Here is a 22,950-nt window from a genome sequence, read left to right on the forward strand (position 1 = left end):
TATTTATTTATTTTTTTACGGGGGGTAGTAATTAGGTTTTTATTTACTTATTCACTTTTTTTTAACAGAGGTACTGGAGACTGAACCCAGGACCTCATGCATGCTAGGCATGCACTCTGCTGCTGAGCTGTACCTTCCCCCCACGTTGTTTAATTTTTATACATTAAAACAATTTTGCGTTCCTGGGGTAAATTCTACTTGTTGATTGTGTGTAACTGTTCTATACTGATAGATTGCTTTTGCTAGTGTTTCCTTTAGGATTTTGCATCTATATTCATGAAGGACATTGGTTTTCTTATGTTGTTTTTACCTGGTTTTGGTATCAGGGAAACACCGGTATCCTAGAATGATTTTGGAAGTGTTCCGTCCTCTATTTTCTGAAAGAATTTATGAAGGATTGGTTTTATTCCAACTTTAAATATTTGATAAAATTCACCCATGATGAATTCTGGGCCTGGGCTTTTCTTGGTGAGAAGAATTTTAATTACTAATTCAGTTTCTTTACTTGTAGGTCTATTGATTTCTGCTCTAATCTTTGCTTACTTTGAATTTTGTTTGCTTTCTCTTTTCTAGTTTCTTAAGGAAGAAGTTTATGTTATTGCTTCGAGAACTTTTTTTTCCCTTTTTTTCTGAGATCAGCATTTAAAGCTCTGAAATTTCCCTTTAAGCACTACGTTAGCTATGACTCATTTGATTTGATTTTTCTTTACTCAATTCAACATACATAATTTACCTTGTGATTTCATTTTTGAACCATGACTTATTTAGAAATGTATTTAATTTTCAAGGAGTTGGAAATTTCCAATTTCCTTTTTACTGTTGTTCATATCTAATTTAATGATAAACGCTGTCCAGGAAGACTTCCTGGAGCCAAATGCATCTGAACTCCAATGATGGATGACGTCTCCAGGCAGAAAGCTGGGGTGAACTGAAATGTAATTGGTAAAGGGCAGAGAAGCAGAGGGAAGGGCTTTCCAGATAGAGACCAAGCACGTATAAGAGAACAGGCCTGAAAGCGCATGTGTTCAGCGCGAGCAAGATTTTCCCTGTAGCTGGAACAAAGGAAATGTAATTTGTATCTTCTTGCTTTTTGACTTGGTCAGTACAGTTAAAGTTTGTTAATTTAGTTGATCTTGTCAAAGAACCTGTTTTGGTTTCACTGATTTTCTCTTCCTTTTGTATTACATTGAGTATAAAGGAGGTGTAGTTGGGGTACAGAGGCAGTTGTGGGATAGGTTGTAGAAAAGTTAATGTAAAAGGCTCCCTGGTGTTCAGATTCCAGCTTCACACTTCAGACCCTTTTCTGAAGAGGTTCTCATTATCCATGAGTCCACGGATCATAGAACAAGGATGTTTTCTCAGGATAGTCTTGTCTGAGCACCAGCACCATGGAAGCAAATGTTGGAAGAATAAGACCTGGGCAAGGGGTGACTGATGTCTCTGCTAATTACTCTTCCAGGAGCCCCGCAGTCCACCTAGCCTGTCACTGCAAGGTGGCCATACAGGACCTATTCATTGTGGGCAGTGGGGATCCTGAGGCTGAGCGGGCAGCAGGGGTGGGCAGTGGCGGGTCACTGGGCGTGGACTGTTTCCTGTGTTACACACTGAAGTTAGAGGCTGGATGCTGCCATCTCAGTAGATGTTAGGAATTTAGCAGAGTCTCTGACTGTGGGCGCTGCAGGCTCGTCTCTCCCACCCCACTCCATGGTGTGGGCTCTGCTGGACATGAGGGAGGTGAAGGCTACCACTGCACTTGGTCTAAGAAACGCCCAGGACAGACTGACACCATTCTATAAAAAAAGCTCAAAGTTTGTTGAATTCAGAGAGTGAAGGGTGGAAGAGAGTGTTCCAGAGCCAGGAAAATGAAATCCTCTTCCCTAGGACTCCCCTTGGAGCTCTTCCCCTCACAGCCTCTCTTCCTCCTTCCTCCTTGGTGTGCTGACTCCTCCCCACCCACATTTCTCTGGTTTTCCTTTTGGTAATAACCAAAAAGGAATGCCTCATACTCAAGAACCCACAGGGCAGTGACTATCTCTGACTTGGGAGCTGCCTCCAGCCACTCAGCTCCCACACCCAGCTGAGTCTTAAAGGGTGCATTCTCCCAACAGACTGCACTTCCTGACGGGTGAGCCATGCCTTCTGGCCAGTGGCTGCCTTTACATCCCTCATTCTGCCGTTAACCTTACCTATCCTTCACTCCTGGGACTCAGTGCAAACACTGCCCCGCCGATGCCTTCTCTTACATCCTCATAGGACATATCCCCTCCCTTTTTTAAGCACCCTTGACCTTTACCTGTAGTTCTTGCATGGACTTAGCACTTTCTCCCTTGTGGCAAAATGAATTGTGTCCGTATCTTCTCAGTCCCTCTACAAGACCCTGGACTCTATAATACAGGGAGAGTTCTAGGCAGGATTCTAGATTTCCCACAAGGTCTAGCCAAGGTCTAGTTGGCCATTCATAGATGAAGGAATTCTTAGGAAGTCAGAAGAGGGTTATAGAAAAGTGAACTCAAGGCCTTCAGGGACAAGGCTCTCATTCGCTGTACACCTGGGCATCTCCCCTCACACCAGAAAGGTTCAAAGGAAAAACACAGTGACGAGGACGGCCATTTTGGAACCCATTTATATTGTCAGCGTTACTCTGGGCTTCATGCAGCCCCACACCAGCCTCTCAAATTGCATCAGACATTCTGAACATTCATGGCTTCCTTGGGCCAAGTGTAGCTGTCCAGCGTAAAGGAGTCATAGTCTGGAGTATAGACCAGGGATCTTACAAAAGCCTCCTTGTCCTTGGGCTCTGGGTAGTAGGAGGCCAGGTTGTGTTTGTACGCGAAGTCGAGGACCTAGGGAAAAATACGTTTGACTGAGGACCTGGGTCCAAGGCTGAACCTGCCTAAAGGCCCTCGCCTGGGAGCCTGTGGGAGGGGAGTAGACCCCGAAGCGCCAGACGCGTTCCTCTTATGAGTTGTGGCCCATGAAGCCACTGAATGGGAGGGATTTTGAGTTTTCTGCCTAGAAAGGAAGCTGTGACAAGTGGAATAAACACGGGGCCAGGATCAAGAGGCCTTGGACTAAAGTCTGCTTCTGCTTCCACCTGCCTGTGGGTCCTCAGCTATGACACTATCCTTGCTGAGCCTCAGTTTCCTGATGTGTAAAGTAGGGGTAGTGAGAACTTTCTCTGGCATGGTGGAGAATAAAATTAGGTAGCAGGCAAAGTGTTCAGTACCCTGACGTTTTTTCTCTCCTAAATGTGGCTTGAATTGGAAGAGCAGCCTGGAACATTGTTTTCCGGGTATTAGATTTGGCTTCAGAGGAGCATGAATCTAAATAGTCCCCAAAAGGGAGGAACTGGACAGGGTGGAGCTGGACTATAAGCTGGACTGTTGGTCTCGAGGGCTGATTCTGGATCCTGCCCTGGACAGCTCTTGAGGAGCGCACGCTGCTGTGCAGTGCATTTTCTGAAATTATTCATAAAACTTACAGGACATGTAAAAAATATATTAAAAGAAACAATAGTATAATAAACCCCCATGTAGTCATCATCCAGATTTAACAATTATCAATGTCGGGCCAGTCTTTTCTGCACGTTGTTCTGACTCTTGGAAACCCCATCATCTCTGTACCGTCATCTATTGGGCGACACTTTTACTTGGAATCGTCTGTGAACCCGATTGCCCCATGGCCCAGCCATTCTGAGAGGAAGGGGAGGCGTGAGCATCTCCTCTGGCTGGAAAAGCACTGAGTGTAGTAGAGCTTTTTCACTGTTCTCGTTTAATCCTCTCTAAACCTCTGGGAGAGAGGAATTCCTGGCTACTTTGGAAAAGAAGGAAACTGAGGCTCAGGGAAGTGAAGTGACTGGCCTAGGGTGACTGCAGCTGACTGGCTGAGCTGGGACCCAGAGCCTGAGCTCCCTCCATGGTATTATGCAAGTTGACCTTTCTGTGTAAATGGGCACTTATGATTCATTTAAAAAAAATTCCACCCACATTCTGGTCCACAAAACCAGGGACACTGCTGACCTTTCTGCCTGGTGTTGGAGGGGAAATCCAGAAGCCTTCCCAGCACTGCCCTGAGTGGGTGTTGGGGTCGGGCTGGAGCTCCAGGCAAGAGTTTGTCACCCAGCCCCTGGGGTGCATGCAGCGCAGCCCACGGAGCTCAGGGTGCTTCCATAGCTGCTGTCCCCACAGCCCCCTCCAGTCGTATGGAGGAAAGTTGGTGAGTCTCACTGCCCATGTTAAGGGAGCAAGATGTCCCTTACTTTGATGGCGATCCTCAGAGACACGTCTCGGATGGCGCTGAGTGGTGGGTACAGTCTCCCCTGTGACAGGTGCTGTTCAGAGACCTCCTGGGCAATTTGCTGGGGAGAGAGAACAGAGGGGAATAAGCTGAGTTTCTGCCTTCCCAGAAGCAGCCCAACTCAGCACACCAGACTCCCCTCCCCCTCCCTGGTGGCCAGTCACAGCAGCTTCCACTGTTGTCTCTGCCACCTCGTAGCCCCAGGGGAGCTTAATGCTTGGCCTTAAGCAAGGACACAGCTTTCTGTCTTGTGAGACCAGCTGAGGCTTAAAACACCTTGAGGCTCTCTGAATTCTAAGTGAAAATCACTAAGGCCAAGATGAACAGACTCATGACCTGCAAAGCAGACTCCGGGATCTCCCCTGGGCTGGTCAGCTTGTTGCATAGGGGTCCCTGAGTCCCTCACGTCCTGAGTTCCAGCCTCTTCCGCACGCTCAGTAACATCCTGGGTGTTCACGTAGGCCACCCCCCCACCCCACCCCGCAAGCCGCCGCCTCCGGCCTCAGGCACTGGTGCTCAGCCAGCCTCGCAGAACAGCCCCTTTAATGTGGTGCCTCTGAGTTCGCTCCCACCTGATCTTCTTGTGCCAAACTTAGATTTGGGAAAAGCCCTGGTGCGCTCTGAGAACTCTGTGTCCCGGAATGGACAGGGAAAGGACCGGGTCTTGCCTCAGAGTTTGGCAGACATAGGGGTGCCGGCCTCCCCCTCTGCTGCCTCAGCCTCACGCTCCTCCCTCTCCTTTGTTCATTCGGGCAAACGTGCACTGAGCTCTACCATAGCCAGGCTCTGTGCTGGGTGCTGAGATCCACGTGAGACGCCTCAGGCTTTTCCTTGCCAGACACTGGTGTCAGTGCACAGCTAACAAGCCATTGTAGCAATTACAGCAGGGTGAGTGCGAGGAGAGGGGACACAGAGGCAGAGAGGAGGGCAGGGCCCAGTCGGCCATGTGCAGGGAAGGCTTCCCTGTGACATAAGCTAGGCCCTGAAGGACAAAGCATGAATTACTTGAAAAGGGGTGGGGGAACAGCACATGCAAAGCTTGGGAGGTAAGAGGGAGCACGAGTTTGGGACTGTGAAAAAGAACGCTGGATAGGCTGATGGTGGGGGGCGGCTGAAAGGCTGGAGAGGAAAGGAGGGTCTGTGATGAGGTGCCTTGTATGGAGACCGTGGGAAGGAGTCTGTATTTTCCTGTAAGCCTGTGGGAGCCATACAGAGGTCTGAAATTAGGAGAGAGATGGCCTGGTCGGTGCTTCGAAGGATTCTCTTTGTGGAGGTGTAGAAAATGGACTGATTAGGGAAGCAGGGTTTCCATGACTAGATCTGCGGCTAGGAAGGTTACCCTGCAGAGTGAAGAGTGATGATGGCACGGTGTGTGGGGTCCCTGCTAAGACGCTGGGCACTGCTAATGCTCTGCTGCGTCTCGGAGTCAAAGTGCCTGGGGCCATCCTGGTGCATCACTCACAAGCCAGGTGACCTTGGGCATGTGACTTAAACTCCGTGCCTCACTTTCCTCATCTATCACATAGGCATAATCACTATATTTCACAGGGCGGTCAAGGTGAAAGGAGATAGTGCGTGTAAACTTGTATTACTTTTTTCACAGGAAAATCAAATTCAGCTAATTCAGCTTAAATTATCTTAATTTAAAAGCACCCTTTTCAGAAATATAACTTGCCAGGCCTTTGAAGACCAGACTGTCAGGTCCTGAAGGGGAGGGGCTTTGTGCTGCTCATAGCAGGTGATCAAGAAGTAGATTGAGGAGAGGTGCGTGTATAATTCATGGACACTGTTCACAAAACGATGGAGCTGAACTGTCCCACAAGGTGGATGGGGCTGTGCTGATGTCTCCTGGGGTTGCACAGGAGGGCTCTCCAGCCTTGTTTCTGCACAACAGGGGAGTGTGCTTTCAGGCCAGCTCCAAGCAGGAAGGGACTCTTCTCGTCCACTGGGGATTTCAAACAGCGCCGCCCACAGCGACACCCCACCAGTCGTAGAGACCAGAAGCAACACAAACACAAAATATTCAGATAAGAGGGACAGAGAACCACAGCATGAAGCCGTCGCTGGTGTGCACGAGGCTCAGGGGAGGCTGACAAACCTTCCCGAGACATAATAAGAAGGAACATGGTGCATGAGGCAGTTCCCTATGGGACTCACAGGAGCAGGCTGCACAGGGCCACATGGAAGCCAGTCTCGGGTCTCACTGATTCTGGGCTCTCACCAGTGCTGTGGTGAGGGGGAAACGCAGGAGCACGTCAGACATCATAGGAGGGCCTTTAGTGCTCACCGGGGTGTGTGTGTGTGTGTGTTGTGTGTGTGCTTAGATTTTTGGGGGGGGTTTTTGTATGTATATTTTTTATTGAAGTATAGTCAGTTTACAATGTTGTGTCAATTTCTAGTGTACAGCATAATGCTTCAGCCATGGGATAAATATATGTGGTATTTGTTTATAGTTACGATTAGCTTAACCTCCCAACAGAAGCATTCCTATGCCTTGGTTTCCTTCGGGGGAAGATAAGTGTGCAGCCCCTGGCAGGCAGTAAGCACCTGCTGGACGCCAGCCACCGTGACTGCTGTTATTAACAACCAGTATTATGAATGTGGGCTGTCAGTCTTAATGAATTCTTTTACTGTTTTCACCATGCTCAGTAAAGAGCCCTTCTGAGAGCTTTTCTGGTAAGATACCTGGAGCAGGTGCACCCCACATCTCCACATCTGTACCCAAGATACGGTATGCCAAGAGCAGGTGAGCCAGATGTGCAACCTCTGCCCTTCCTTACAGAAAGCTGCCCTAGTAGGGCTTATTTTGCTACCAGTTGCCCCAGTAATTTGGCCAAGACCCATGGCTGGAAGGCGCTATTGCTTGTCATGGTCTATGAGCCTAGGTTTCAGGTGGTTCTGGTGGCATCCGTGTTCTCGGCAGGCATAAGGGTACTGCTGAGGGGCAGTGAGCAGTACAGGGCATCTTCCCTCCCTGCCAGTGCCTCCTGCCAACAGCCCCTCCCACTGACTATTCCTTACCCGCCCACCTTAAAAACCCTGTGTGTGTTTTGAGAGAAGTTCAAGTCTCAAGTGACCTTGGGAAGAGCTTGAGGTTCCAAAACTGTGAGGAATCATTGCCGGGGTTGGGGACAGACAGGAGAGACAAGAGAAGGAATCTTTGGGGGCCAGTGTAGGACCAGGTGTAGCTCACAGGCCCTACTGGGAGCACGTGAGGGAGCAGGGACAGTGATACCTCTGCTGTCAGGAGGAAGATCTCGTCGGGGATGTGCCGGATCCCACCGGCCATGACTCCCAGAGCCACTCCAGGGAACACATAGGCGTTGTTTCCCTGCCCGGGAATGAAGGTCCTGCCGTCTTCCAGAGTCACGCTTTTAAAAGGACTTCCACTGGCAAAGATCCCTCGGCCCTGGGGGCAGGAAGAAAACCAGAAATGGAGCTTGGAGACAGGTTTCAGGAGTAACGGTGGCCTAGTCTTATCTCACCAGTGTTGACCCCTTCGTCACCTTCTCCTAAAGGCTCAGCACTGTGCTGACCACACTGCAGGTGCTGAGAGCACCCCTGTTCATTTGACCAGAAAGCTAGCTCCCACTGAGTTACCTGGCAGCCAAGAAACCGCAGAAAGGTGAAGGTGTACCTTTTTAACCTGTCACTTCCTGAGAGGGTCAACCCAAGACATGACAGGTGTGTAAATGTCCTAGAGTCTACAAGGGCCTGGGTGGGGTGCTGGTCAGAGCTCTACCTTAGGGGAACCCTGAGCAGGGCTTTGGAGCCAGGCCTGGGTTTGGGGGCCAGCTCCACTCCTCTTTCAGCTCTGTGACCTTGGGCGAGTTACTTTTGAACCTGTTTGCGTATCAGCCCCGTGGGGATGTTCTTCACCCTCACAGGGCTACTCATGGTTATTGTCACTGTGTCCTCTCAGCCTGGGGAAGGAAGGACTCCCCGCTGACCTCGGTGACCTGGTAGCACTTCTCAGCCGTGCACTCAGCCTTGCTGGTGGGGTTGCTCAGGGCAAAGATGATAGGGCGCTCGTGGAAGGAGGCCATGTCCCTCAGAATCTGCTCCGTGAAGGCTCCTGCGATGGCGGCAACACCTACAGGGAAAAGCGGGGTAGTGGGGATGCCTACTCTTTACCAACACCCCGTTCCTCTCCTGGTGCTGCTGGTGGGGAACCAAGTACAGCACGGACAGCTCAGGTGTCTTGGGGATGGCATCTGCCAGAGGGACGATCTGCTTGAGCTGGCTGAGTGCCCTTTAATTCGTAAGGGACCACTGGTCCACTTCAGGCCCCTGCCCAGTTAACATGCACCTGTGAAGGCGTTCCTGGGCACGGCCCTTTCCAGTGGGCTGCTCCCCGAGGACAGGGAGTGACGCCAGGGTCCCCTCCTTGGGGGAGGAGTGCTCACTTCATCCTAGTTAGAGAGGCCAGCCTGTGCCTTTTCACTTTATGGTATAATTCTGCGTCACCAAGCCCACCTCGGTGCCTTCGTTCTATGGTTTTTATACAGTAATATCTCAATAAAAGTTTGTAGCACTGAATGGGACAAGAGGGGAAAGAGCTGTGTTTCCATGGGTGCTTATGCCTCTTTGCTGAGCCTCAGTCTTCACCTGCAAGTCAAGAGGGTTATCTGGGCTGGGCAGGGGGCCGCCCCCTCCTCCTACCTATGATGGCTGTGGGCTTCACCAGCCTCACCACCTCCTCCAGGGAGTTCACTTCAGGGTGGTCTTGGGCAAACACCTCCTTCTCATGGTTCAGGTGGCTCCTCCCCTGCAGGGAGAGGAAGGACATGATGCAGCTGTGGTGGCGAGAACCGCTGGGCAGGGCGTGGATGCACCTGGGGAGTGTGAGAGCACTCCCTGCAGAGCCCTGGGCTTCGGTCTGCGCCGTCTCACGCCTTGGGGCCCATCCTCTTGATCAGAAGCTAAGATGGAACCTAAGGACTTTAAACGCGCGCGCGCGCGCGCGCGCGCGCGCGTGTGTGTATGTGTGCTCGCGCACACCTTTCTTTAACCCCAACCACATATGGAGAATCCATAAAGACTTTCTTTGCGCCACTGGGGTCCTGGCTTCCTGGGCCAAGACAGAAAGGCTCTGAGGAAATGCCTCAGTCTGACCAAGACTCTCGGCCCCGAGACATTTAGCACACAGGCCAGGTTGAGGGATGGGGGCCTGAGTCACCCAGGGTCAGGGAGCTAATGTACTTGACAAGAACCATTAACCTCCCTATAAATAAAAGCAAGCTGGGATCCAGGACACCCTTGCAATGGCTGGCTGCACCCAGTGAGCTCCAGATTCCTTACATTTCTGCAAATAGGAGTCAGTGAGTGACAGGCTGGTCAACATTCCTGCTGACTCAGCTGGCCTCATGAGAACCAGAATGAAGACGTCTGCTTTAAGAGACCTCTGAGGAGGGGTGAGCTCAACAGGTGAGCAAAGTGATGTTGCAAGGTGGGCAAGAGGCAAGTGTGGCAGACCCTGCCTGGGCCTGGACGCCGCTGTGGAATGATCTGGAGGAACCTCCAGGTCCCAGTTCCTTCCCCTGGTCATCTGGCTTTACACAGAACAAAAGGAAGGTCTGCTTCTGCTGAGGGGTCTCTGCTCTTCTGGGTTGAGAGCCTCACGTTTCTATCTCTGTCTCTTTTTAAATCTCTCACTGACATTCTGTGTTAGTGAGGATTTGGGGAATTAAAACATGGAGCTCTGAATGAAGTCCAAAAGGGGGAGGTCATCCAACTGTGCCCCTCACCACACTGCAGTCAGAAGCTGGACTGTCTCTCTCATTCATTCCTTCACTCACACCTCAAACATCATTATGTACTTATCACATGCCAGGCACTGACATCAAGACTATGCAGCCGAGGGGGAGGGAAAGAGCTCAGTGGTAGAGCGCATTCTTAGTATGCACGAGGCCCTGCTGGGTTCAACCGCCAGTACTGCCATCACAAAAAAAAAAAAAAGGAAGAAAGAAAAAAGACGATACAGCTTAGTGGGGAGGGAGACAAGTAAAGGGGCAACAGCCCTACGACGTGGTAAGTGTGCCACGAGGGGGGAGGGCTATGCCAGCATATGTGCAGGAAACCCACTGAGACCTAGATGCTCAGGGAAAGCTGACTCAAGGAGGTAACAGAAGACAAGGAGTAAACAGATGGGGTTGAAGGCTGAGATTGGGCACATGGAAAAAGACAAGGGCCTTTCAGGCAGAGGAACAAAATATGCAAGGATGTGGAAGAGCGAGAGCACGTTCTTTTTGGACAGCTATGGTTCAGTATGGCTGGAGGTTAGTGCAGGGCAGGACAAGGTGGGAGATAAGGCTACAAGGAGCACACACATCCACATGCACAGTCAAAGCTTGTGGACAAAGGCAAATTAGGCTACTTTGGGATGAGTCTTTTGCTTTGGAGATTGGGACACTGCCCTCCTTTTGCTCTCTATTCTGTCTGAGCAGTTTGCCCCCTGGAGGTCTCTTCCAGCCCAGTTCCAGTAGCTGTGGATGTCAGGTAACCTCCAGGGCTCCAGACTGACAGTACCTTGACAATAAGCCCCTTGGAGTCCACCATCCAGATCTTCCTTGTGGCCTCTGCCTTGGATACACCTTCTTTCTCCAGGGCCATGACAAGGAGGTGGGCGATGCCCATGGCTGCCTGCAAGGTGCATGTTTAGATAAAAGGCAAAAAGTGCTCAGTGTTTATCAGATGCTTCACCAAGATCCTCCCTTCTTCCCCCGCTGCCCCCAAGAGGCCCAGTTAAGTCCTGGCCTTGAGACTCCCCAGTGTTGGGGCCCAGGCTGCTGCAGGGATCACAGTGCACCTGTGCTGTTCCCCCTCCTCAGAAGCCCAGAACACCTCCCCTCCTCAATGCTCCTCTGCCCGTTCTTATTCTTCCCGACAGCACCTACCTCACCGGCACCTTGGAAAACAAACACGTGATTGGAGAGCTTGTTCTTGGTGATTCGCAAAGCAGCCAGGATCCCGGCCACAGCAACGGAGGCTGTGCCTGCAACAGAGTGGACTGAGATCAGCCTCTGGCCACTGGGTCCCCTCCCCCAGAGAAGACGTGGGCAGAGCTCCCACACCTAGGACCTGTGGCAGCACGAGCAACTTTCCTCAGCCCTTACAGAAGTCAAGCCTGGAGGTGTGCAGGTTGTCAGGCAACTCTCTTTGCACGATACCTCCATGCACTCTTTTGCAGATAACTGTTATTTCGAACAAAACAGCTCCTGGATTGCTACCCAACCCTGGCAGAGAGGATCAGAGAGTCAGGTGCTGCTGTCACCATCATTCCTGAATGAAATAACAAGGTCAACTATAACGAAAGCCAGTACGAAGTGTGAGCCTCACAGAATGATTTGTTCAAGGAATAAATGGATAAAAAATGCTAAAAATGAGGCTGCAAGCTAACCATGAAACATTAAGTGACCACATGACCCAAGCTGCCTGTCTTATCCAGCGAGTCCTAAGACTGGCTGCGCCCCATGACATAACCACCACCAAGTGGCTTGAACATCTCTGAAGGCACAAGTAAGCTGCATGAGCCGCTGGCTCAGACTCATTTGACACCTGCTCTTGCTGCATGACTTCCTCTCCCTCAAGCCACACCCAAGGCCTCACTAGGAATTCCTTTTGACCAGCTGACCGAAGAGAAAAAAAACTTGGGCTTGGTTTGCAAATTATTCTTAATGATATGCTGGTATCACCTAGAAGTGTATGGTTGTGGCTTCAAGGCCTTGAGAAAAGGTAGCCCTCCAGGGAAATGCTGAGGGAGCTCTTCCAAGTGGACATGACCTCAAGTTGTAAATCTGGTGGCCCACTTTGGCCCAAGAGATGGCTAGACCTGCAGTGATTCATGAGCAGCTGCTAACGGTTCGTCTAGCATTAGGGGTCCTGCTGGGTTCAACCCCCAGTACTGCCAGCACACACACACACAAAAGGAAGACAGGGACTTAGAAAGAAAGAAACAGTAAGATTGGTGATGGAAGGGTGTGTGGGTGGATTTCTTGGAAAAGGTACAGAGTGTGAAGATATTTGTGCCCCATATGAAAGCTCACCAGAGGGCTTAATGAGAATAGGTTCTCAATAATCAGGTGTATAAAATAGCATGTCCTGTGTATGCCAGTCAGCATCTTTCCCAAGCCATCTAGGGTTTGCTCAATTTAGCATTTAGATAACAGAATTTTCAAATGTGATTGTGGCTGAGTTTTAAGAATAGTTAACCCTGCCCAGAGATGGGTAGTGCGACCATCTTCCAGAGACAAATATGTTGACTGAAAAAATAAAAGCACAACATGAGAGTTGTGAGTTAAGTTTTATTTGGGCTCTAATGAGGACTACAGTCCAGGAGACAGCCTCTCAGACAGCTCTGAGGAACTGCTCCAAAGAGGTGGGGGGAGGTCAGTGTATGTGTGACTTTGGTGAAGGGGAGATGTGCAGTCAAGCACACCCTTTGGCAGAAGATTGCTGCTAGTCACATGAGTCACATGAGGAGCAGATGTCTCTGTTAATGGTTTTAGTGCTTTTTTCAGATGTGAGAAGATTCAATAACTTAGGTTCATAAACTCTTCTCCTGAAAACATCTGAAGGCCTGTTCTGCCCGTTTTCCCAGAGCACAGAGCGCCTCATTCTTGATCCCTGCCCTGAACTCCTTGCAGGGTGTGTTGAAGGTCAGCAACTGCAGTGGCTAGTGGCTTTATTCTCACAGAACCAGATGGAGAGCGACAATCTTTAGTTGGCAAATAAAATGACCGTAGAGACTGCCTCTCCCCATTTCGGGGAGAAGGTGAGAATGTTTTCATTTGTTAGAAAGATAGCTGCGTTTTGTTAGAGTTGAAATACCAATGTATAGAACAGTAATAATGCTGAACAGCCAAAAGAGTGGATTCTGCCAGTTATTGTCTGCAAACCACTTTTCAGCTTTACCAACTGGCTCTATGATGGGCTCTGCCAGTAGGGGGTGCCAGACGGAGACTGAAAGGCTAGATGACAGGAGGGAACAGTTTTTTCAGCATCATCCCTGCCTTGGAAGATTGCTGGGTAAAATGTACGGCATTTAGTTAAATTTGAATTTTAGATAAACAACAAATAATATTTTAGTGTGTGTTCCATGCAATATTAGCATAGATATTCTAAAAACTGTTATTTGTCTGAAATTCAAATTGAATTGATCATGAGCATTTTGTTTATGCTAAATTTGGCCACTTCATAACCTCGCTTCTCACCCTTACAGCAGCAGTTTGTTCCAGAGGCAGCAGCTGAATCCAGTTTGCAGTTTGTCCATCACTTACTTAGAGGACTAGCCTCACCGCGCGCCCCTCAGAGACACGAACACTAACCAGCTGCCACCTCGTCTTCCCTGTGTCCCCCGGCCTCAGGGGCGGGAGCAGATCTTTAGTATATCTTTCTGGCTTTTCAGTTCTTTAATACACAATTCACAATTCTTTATGTCGACTCTTCTGTGTTAGAGCAACTGATGTGGACCCAGATCGACAAGAGTCACGATAAAGTAATCGCAAGTGGCAATGCTAAGCCTCTGTGATGGTCAAAGAAACGGAAATTGAAGTGGGACTGCTTATGGCTTGTTAAAATTGTGCAAATCAAAGAAATTGATGTTATCTAAGGCTGGTGAGGGAGCAGTGCAAAAGTTCCAGCCCACATTCCATTTTAAAGAGCTACAACCCTTTTTAGAAAACTATTTCCTAATATAGACCAAAGGCATAAAATGTTTTTACCCTTTGACCTTATGCTTCTACTTCTGGGAATCTATGCATGAAAAAAATCCAAAAGGTATGTTGTAAGATATTTACAACAGTGTTATTTATAACACAGAGAGACTGGAAATAACAAACAGCTAACAAAGGAGTAATGGCTAAGTAAGTTAGCTAGTGTAGACAGCAGAATACTGCAGCCATTAAAAATGTTCATCATGAAGATGATGCTGCAACACAGAAAATAATATGAGGGTGGTAACTAACATCAGATATTGATCTAAGTGCTTCATATGCCTTAATGTAAAGACATTTATTTAATCTAATTGTCATCCCCAGTTTATAGACTGGGAAAATGAGGCACAGAGCAGTTTGCTGAGTTGTCCAAGATCATTTAACAGAGTGAGGCTTTGAACTCAGGGAATCAGCCTCTAGGGCATGTGCTCTTAACCCCTAAGCTATGCTTCACCAAGTTAGTTGGAAGGAAGAGAACCTCAAAGAGTCTACATATCATGATTCTAATTGTAACAAAATACATACACAGAATCTGGAAGGAGCTACAAAATACTAATGGTTGCAGGGTGGGCGTATGAGTGAACTTTCTGTTTTCTGTTTCCGGTTTTCCACTGGATGGAGAGCAAGTTTTCTGCTCATCTGATTCTATTTCAGGACTGCCTTCTGCCTCCTGAAAGGAGATGTACAAAGCATACGACACCAGGTGGCGCTAAAGACATTTCACCAGAGACCCTCCCCAAGACTCCGCATTCTTGATGGGTCTTTTCCTTCTGGGGTGTCGAGTCTCTTGTGGTTAGAACCTGCGGGCTGAATAACAGCTTACCCACAGAAATTCAGTGCTGGGTGACGGGTGTGACATCTAACAATTGTACAGATGAGGAAACTGAGGCCAGAAAGAGGCGGCAGCTTGCCCCTGTCAGTCACCAAGTTGGAAGTAAAGCAGCTTCCACCCCCGCACGGTCTGTGCAGCTCAGACAGCTTTCTTGACTCTGGAGTTGAAGGCAGCAGGAGCGGCATTATGGGGTTTCCCTGGGGGAGACCTGAGGGGCGGGTGGTAGTGGAGGTGGAGGGAAGTGAACATAGGTGGTGAATGTACCTGTTCAGCTGTGACTCTGGAAGGGGTGAAAAACACAAAGCAATAAGACAAATGATAGGAAAGAGTTGAAAATTTCAGAAGAATACTGTGGCAACTGCCGCTTACTGACTGCTCTCACCGTGACCCTGGCGCTGTGCTACGCATGAGCTTGCCTGCTTTCATTTGCTCATTTAATCTTCATGACGACAACTCTAGGAAATAGGCACAAGTGAGCGCCCAGTCTTTTCCCCTCTCAGAAGTGGAAAGCGTGGTTCAAAGGAAATAGAAACGACTGGGAGAGAACTGAAGCCGCTCACCACCAAGTCTACAAAGCCTCTGCCTCCTGTCCATATACCCTGCCTTCCCTCCTGTTGCATGGATGAATGGTCCCTGCTCTGGGCTCCGGCCACCTCCAGGTCTGTGCTGGACCCTCCCGGTTTACCTACTCAAGGAATTTGTTTTGTAATTCTCCACTTTTTTCAGCATCCTCAACTGCTCCCTCTCTGACCACAGCATACAAATATGTCATATTCCCGTCCTCAGAAAGCCTCCTCTGGACCCTATGTCATTCCCACTCCATGTCTTATTTCCCTTTTTAGCCAAACTCTTCTAAAGGGCCGAATATACTCACTTCCTCCATTTCCTTTCTTCTTGGTCTCCCTGAAACCCAGTCCCATCAAGTGACCGTCCCCACCTCTCGTCAGTGTCACCAGGACCTCCAGCGTGCCAAATGCAGCGGTCAGTCCTCAGCCCTCCTCTTCCTTGACCTCTCATCCTCATTTGATACTGGTGCTCGTTCTTTCCTCTGGGAAGCTCTGCTCTTGGCTTCTGGAACCCACACTCATTGGCTACCTTGCTGGCTACTTCTCATTCTCCTTTCTGGGACCTTCCTCTGAGGCCATCCTCTGAAGTGGCAAGTTACCCTAATCACAGACCAGAACTCAAGAGGAAAAAGAGCAGCTCTTAAACCCCAGACTATAAAGTCTGGCAAATAAAGTTATCTCCATCATTAACTTCCATTTTGAGGAGGGGAGGCCTTGGGTAACGTATTAGGGATTTAAAAATAGAGAGGAAGGAAGCTGCTTGGCTTTCTGGAAGTAACCACTGGAGAAGCCTGGGGGTCCAGGGATGTGCTGCAACATAGGCTGTGCCCGTAAATGTCATGGGCAGCTGAAAGCATGGCTGTTCCTCACTCATGATGAAAGAAAAACAAACTTTCCTTTTCAGAGGGAGTTTTCATAATTGCATTTCCTGCAAATTGAGCACTGGAGGGTGTAGGCTCAGAAAACAGCACAAAAGGACAAGCTGAAAATGTTTCTATTCTGCTTTTAATAGTCCCAGAAGACAAAGTTAAAGGGGTTTCCATTCTAAACAACAAATTATCAGAGAAAAGGGAAAGAACTAGCTGTTTCTCAGATGAGGCAAGGCTGCTTGCTGTCTTAGGCCATGAGAAGGACAAGGAGTTAGGCTTGGCTGGGGTCTGGCCAAGGGGGCTAGGGAGCCCTGGGGCCGCGGGGGTCGGGCATCCTCAGGTATAGGGTCGGGCCCGCTTTCATGACCCCCAGAGTGACTGTCCCACAGCAGCCAGCTGCCGCATCCACTTGTCCACGAGCAGGTACCGAGGGCCTGTTCGGGGCTTCGCGGGGAATACGGACACACGCGGCCTTAGATTTATAAGGATGACTGCAGCGGTCTCGTGTGATGTTCAGAAAATTCAAGCTCCCCTTGTTGGATCCCAAGCGAAGGCCTTCAGGATGACTTCAACCTTATTTCTGAGTCATGAGGGGAATTTTCTGGAGCCTTTGGACTCTGGAGAAGGCAGTTCCTGGTCCACAAAGAAGGCAGGGTTAGGCTCGTTCTTCCACAATCTGGAAGAAGCCAGAGGGAAAAATTACCATCGTCTTGGCTTCTTCAGGGGATTTAACTGATGCAACAGGCTAAGGCGGAGGTCTCAGAGGAGATGCGATGAGACGCAAGAGGAGACCCCTGGGAATCTCAGGGCTGGGACAGTGGAGAACAGCCTCACAGCACAGGCTTAGTGGAAAGGAAGGTTCTGGGGACCGAGGAGAGGTTGAAGGGGCAGGGGAAGTTTCACTATGGGGCAGAGAGAGCGAAAAGGCCAGGAACTGCCACTCAGTGTGTGGTGGTGGTGGGGCGGGGGCAGCAGACCCCCGACAGCTGGAAATAATCCCCCCGGGTGTCTCATAAACAGGACAAACCAGCCGGACAAAGACTTCAGAGCTGGGAGTTCCTCCCCGTCTGCCCCTCTCCCACCGTGGCATCTGAGCCCTGGGGTATTTTGAAGTATTCTGCCCAGTGGGTGGTCACTGCCCAACATGACCCCCAGGTCCTGGGGAAGGGTGGGACCCTCCCGGGGCCTACGGATCAGGTATAGTCTTGGGTGAGGCCCTGGGGAGGTGAGGTTTGAGTCCTCTTATCAAGAACAAAGAGAAATTAGCCAAGAGCAGAAGAGAGTTCTAGGCAGAGAGACCGGCACGTTTAGAATCACAGAGTTAGCAGAAAAGTCACAGAACTAAGTAATTCAGTGGCTGGAAGAATAGAGTATACGGGAAGGTGGAGAGAGGGGAGGTGGGGCCCTGTCTCCCTTCTCAGGCTCCCCCAGTCCTGCACTCACACTGGTCCCTCTCCTCACCTCCACCAAAGCCTCTCTGTTTGGGTCTCAACATTCCTCCCCCGCTGTACTCATGTGTTGGGAGCCCCTGTGCACCAGAGGTAGCAGTCCTCGGCGCCAGACCTGCGTACTGCGACACGCGTGTCCCTGCCTGTCCATCTCTACAGTCCTCACAACGAGGGTCATGGTGCAAACGCTTAGCACATCAGCAGAGGCTCCATCCAGCCTGAATCAGCGCTGGCCTTATGAAAGCATCCTGGCCTCCTGGTCTTTCTGGCAGTGCTGGCTGATCATCACTGGCTGTGAATACAGACCCATTTTACAGTCAAGGAAAGAAGGCTGTGAAGACTCAGCCACTCAGCCAAAGCCTCAAAGCAGAAAAGTGGGGATTCAGACTCAGGCGTGTCTCAACCCAGTGTCTGACTGTGAAGTTCTCTGGCTCACAAATGAAAACTGCAAAGTGTGAGGGGTGGCAATGGCCTGACATAGCACAGGGCACCCTCACTGGCTGTCTGCTCTTGGGAACATGGCAGGACTTGAGGGCAGTGCGGATCCAGGGAAGGCTGGTGGGGCAGGAGGACATGCTGGAGGGGACAGGCCAGCTGGGCTTTCCTGTCCCCAGCCACACTGCGTGGGCAGCTGGCAGTGGAGGCTCCCAGCGCTCACCAGGCCCGCAGCGCCCTGGACCTGGCTTCTGGGGGAGGACACAGCTGGCCTGTCCTCCAGCACGACCATTCCTATTGCTGTTCCCCTTGCAGGTCTCTCTCTCTCCCCCAAAGAGCAGGGATGCTTCCCTGATCCCAGCTGAAACAACAAGTCACCTGAGCCTTTTCCAAAATTCCTGAAGAGGCTGCCAGCGGTGAGTCAGTGCACCGGCAGCCCTGCTCACCGGGAACCAGCCTGGGGCGGCTGAGGCCCTCTGCGAGTCCGGGCGGGGGTGGAGGCAGAGGAGACCCTTCACCCTTCCCGCGCTGGGGGCCCCACCCCGTGGTTGGCGCTGCTGGGAGACAGTTCAAATCACTGCGTTTGGGCTGGTGGGGACCCTGAGGCCTTTAGTCATATCTTTTCTTGTCCCACGAGGACACGAGGCTGGGCTGGTGTTCATTTCATGTGGGCAGCCTGTCCCAGCCCCCGCCATTGTGGGGTTCCAGAAGATTCTGACCATGGGTCCTGCTGGGGTGGACTGGGCCCGCCCCAAGCAATCACATGGGGCGTGGGTTTGGTGTCTGTTTACCACTGTGATTCCTCCCGCCCTCCCCCCTTTCTCCCAACCTTCTCCAGTTCTGTGCATGCAGGCATTCCTTTTCTATTTTTGAGCATAGCTACATAGCTTTATGTTTCTTTTCCTATTTCTCATTACCTTGGATTTGGAGGTAGAGGGGTCAACTCTGGCATGAGTTTCATCTTCCATGTTGCCCATTAGTCCCAGAACTCCTCACCAGTCTTCTCATTGCCCACTTAGCAGTGAGAATACACATCACAGGCTTGTGGTCCCAGACCACTAACCAGCTGCTGACCTCACCTTGAGGTCCGTGGAGGGAGGGGAGAGGTGAGGTGGGCAGGATGCTGGACAGAGTGACACCCACACTCATGAGGGGTCTGGAATTTCATTTTCAGCAAAGAGACTCACTGCCCTGCCTCACCCACGGGGGAGCACAGGGAGCCCAACATCACGGAGAGAGTGGAAAGTTCTGAGGCGCATGACCAGGGAGCCGGCCAAGGGCTAGCCGGCCGATGTTTCCATCAGGGCTGCAGGCACATCCCTGCCTGCTGGGTGGCCAGTGTGGTGACCGGTGCTCCCGGACAGCGCTGCCCTGTCTGCAGGGTCCCCCACTTGTCTGGGGGAGGCTGTGCTAGCACAGCCAACGCCTGTCACAGGCTCATGCCTTGGGGCCAGGCGGACAGAATGGTGACAGGCTGGGGAGGTCAGTATGCCCCAGTTTCCCTTTCTGGGCCTGCCCTCTCTGGGCACCTACCTCTCAGGCAGTGTAGTTCTATATTTTGATCTCAATTAACTGTGCTCACCTGCTTCTTGAAAATGTATAACCAATACAAAAACATCATTGATCACATTTCTTTAGCTCTTAATATAAACCACAGGAAAGGAAGAGGCATTTAGTTTTTTGATATGAGTACAAAGTCTAGGAACAGTATGGTGAGTGATGATAAACTTGGAATTTAGAGTCCAAATGTTAGGTAGTTTAGATAGAAATGAGCAGTGGACAGGGGCAGAGGAAGGGGAAGGGAACAATCTAGAACACAAGGAACCTGAGCTGTCAGTCAACCAGAGCACAAGAAACCTGAGCTGTCAGTCAACCAGAGTGCAGGGAACCTGAGTTATCAATCAATCAACAACTAATCAATCAACTAATCAATCATCACGAAACCAGGATATAAAACCAGGAAAAACAAAGGAACGGCGCCATTTTTCCCCTCTTGGCCTGGCCCGCCCCCAGTTCTCAGGAGTGTACCATCTTTCACTATTTTTTTTTTACTTCACTAATAAAAATCTTGCTTATATCACACTTTTTGTCTCTCGTCAAAAAATCTTTTTTTTCGGGTGACTAAGAACCGAGGTAGTTCTAATTTTCCTTTCCCTGGTAACACAAATACCTGGATTCAAATTTCAACTCTGCTCTTACTGGCTACGTAAGGTAGTTACTCTCTGTGCTTCTGGTACTTCCATTATAAGCCACGGTTGGTGATATCTGGTAGGATTAACATGTAAAGTGCTTAGAACCGCCGTGCCTGATGTGTAACTAGTATTTGGCTCTAAACCTTAGCTCTTTTTACCTGGGCTTGAATCCTCTTGGATCTACCTGACTCACTTGATGAAAAGTTACGACCTCTTTTGGGCCTGATCTGCAAAATGCTGTCCAATCTTTAACTCCCAAGGACCAATACCTGTCCGCCACCAATTCGTTCTTTTTACCTGACCTGGATCCTTGGTTTGAAAAGATTTTGCTTGCCAAACTTCATTTGTTGAATAATGACCTACATGCCATCAAGCATTCCCTTGGGCTTTATAAAATACTGGGAATAGCTGGCAATGCTCCTTACTGAGAACTCCGGACCAGGTGAGATAACCCTGGAGCGACCTCCTCTCCTACCCCAGAGTCACATGCAGGCATCTTCACAGCAAGAAACAAGTCTCTTCAGATAGTCTGGCCCACAGAACAGGGAACCAAGTTGACCCTGAACTAAAAGATGCTTCCCATTGATTCTGGAGTGCTGTGGGGTCCAGGGACCAACGTCTTTCGGGGCATTATTGTGAGAAGCACTCATTCCAGCCAAGTTAAAAGAAGGACTTTTCCTGGTTCCCTGACTGTGATACGCCTTGTGTTTGGAAAATCCCAGAGTGAGTTACTGTGGCTGAGGAAGGCCATTTTTATGGTGATTGGCACTTTGGCCTCATGAGTCCTATGTGCAAAGTAGCTCTTTGCGTTTTCACAATGATCTTCCAAGGTAGTTATTATCATTCCCAACGAATAAGTGATGAAACTGCGGCTCAGAGATGTGATCTGCCCATGTTCAACTAGCAGTAAATCACAGCATTGTTTAACATTTCTTACATGTATTTAATCATATAATTCTTGCTTTCCTCGGAAGCAGTACTGATTTCCATTTTATAGATGAGGAAACTGAGGCTTAGTAAACCTACTACCGGTATGTGTTCAAGGTCACAGAGCTAAGAATTAGCCTGAGGGAGTGGAATCCATATGTACTGCTCTTCCTCCATCAGCTGCTGGCAGCAAACCAGCTATGAGGTGGCCCCGCCCCCCCCCCCCCCCCCCCGGCATCAGGTGAGCCCCGTGAGAAGGCGCTGGTCCTCAGCGGCCGTGTCAGGCGGGGTGGAAACCTACCTTGGATGTCATCATTGAACATGCAGTACTTGTTGCGGTATTTGTTGAGAAGACGGAAGGCATTGGCATTGGCAAAGTCTTCAAACTGGATGAGGCAGTTTATTCCAAACCTGTGGGGAGGGAGAGGAAAGCGCACATGATCGCCTCCCCGAGGCTGACCCCTGGCAGATCCCAGCCTGCAGGAGGAGTGGGGAGGGGAAGCCCGGGGGTGGGGGGTGTGCACACGGCTCATTCACCAGGGTTTGTGCCACCTGGCTGGCTCCTGGCCTCCGGGCTCTGCTTGCCCATCATGGACAAGGCTGGGGAAGGTGGTGGTGGGGCACTGGGCCTGGGGGTCAACCAAGCCCATATCGTTGTTTTGAATGTGGGCTGGTGGCTCCTATGGGCAGACCCCGGAGGTGCCAGAAGAGCTGAGATGGTGCCCGTTCAGGTGCCTGTGGCCACCTGAAATCCCAGCAGAAAGCTCACTCCAAACCCAAGTACCTACAGAGAGCCCTGCTTCTCTACCACTCAGGCCTGGGGAGCCTCCAAACACTTCCTAGGATCCTGAAGCCTAGAGTCCCTCCACCAGGGACTCTTCTGGGTTCAGGCACTGTCTCCCGACAAGAGGCGAGGAAGGTTGGGAAGGGCCCCCGCATCTACCAAGACCTTGGCGAGGGTGTTCTCCACGTGCAGGTGGGGAAGAATCAGTTGGTGGGCTTGTTCCAAATGCGGATCACCAGGCCTGCCCCCTAGAGAGCCTCACTCGGTGAGTTTGGGGGTGGGGCTCAGCAATCTATATTTTTTCCTCCAGCTTTACTGAGGTTTAATTGACAAATAAAGACTGTACCTATGCAATCTCAAATGGTTAATTTTTTTTTTTTTTGAGTGGTGAGGACATGTAAGATCTGCTGACTTAGCAAACTTCAAGTATACGATACGGATACAGTATTAATTATTAACTCTGGTCGCCATGCTGTACAGGAATCTGCATTTTTAGTGAACACCCCAGATTGTTCTGATTCTGGAGAACTCAGAAACCCCGCGTTGGTGGGTGAAGACAAGGCCCAGGAAGCTGCTTGAAATGCCTTATTTAAAAATCTATGCTAGAATTGCCTCCTCGATTTCAAGGTCAGGGAAAAGTTCCTGTTTCCTTCAAAAATGACTGGATTGGTAACCTGTGTCTCCTGTACCACTGTCTGTCAGGAAGCAGAGCTGCCGGCTACCCTCCCACGGCAGGTTCCCTCCGCCAAGACCTTCTGCACATGCCTTCCTCCTGACTCCCATCCTGCCCTTTGAGCCTGCTGTTTTGGTTGTATTGTGTCTCTTATTGGAGTCTTTCTGGAAGCAAGTGTGATGTAAATTACTAAAAATTACTTAATCCCCGGGCAG

General features: G+C 50.1%; 2 protein-coding genes across 6 annotated transcripts in view; one reads left to right on the forward strand and one right to left on the reverse strand.

Moving 5' to 3' along the window:
- The window catches only part of CCDC81 (coiled-coil domain containing 81), a 104,749-nt gene that overhangs the window by 62,551 nt on the left and 19,248 nt on the right, over positions 1-22,950 (forward strand). The gene's annotated exons all lie outside the window — the stretch shown is intronic.
- Positions 2,606-22,950, reverse strand: part of ME3 (malic enzyme 3) — a 378,039-nt gene continuing 357,694 nt past the window's right edge. For all 5 annotated transcript variants that reach the window (XM_010973388.3, XM_045509048.2, XM_045509046.2 and 2 more), the window contains 8 exons: positions 21,580-21,689; positions 11,193-11,290; positions 10,825-10,938; positions 8,959-9,064; positions 8,247-8,389; positions 7,532-7,705; positions 4,259-4,357; positions 2,606-2,843 (listed from right to left, as the gene is read on the reverse strand). In XM_010973388.3, coding sequence (XP_010971690.1) covers positions 2,682-2,843; positions 4,259-4,357; positions 7,532-7,705; positions 8,247-8,389; positions 8,959-9,064; positions 10,825-10,938; positions 11,193-11,290; positions 21,580-21,689 — 1,006 coding nt within the window. In that variant the 3' untranslated portion in view covers positions 2,606-2,681. The remainder of the gene's footprint in view (positions 2,844-4,258; positions 4,358-7,531; positions 7,706-8,246; positions 8,390-8,958; positions 9,065-10,824; positions 10,939-11,192; positions 11,291-21,579; positions 21,690-22,950) is intronic.

This window comes from Camelus bactrianus, chromosome 10, assembly GCF_048773025.1.
Source record: "Camelus bactrianus isolate YW-2024 breed Bactrian camel chromosome 10, ASM4877302v1, whole genome shotgun sequence".
In the NCBI taxonomy this organism is placed as follows: Eukaryota; Metazoa; Chordata; class Mammalia; order Artiodactyla; family Camelidae; genus Camelus; species Camelus bactrianus.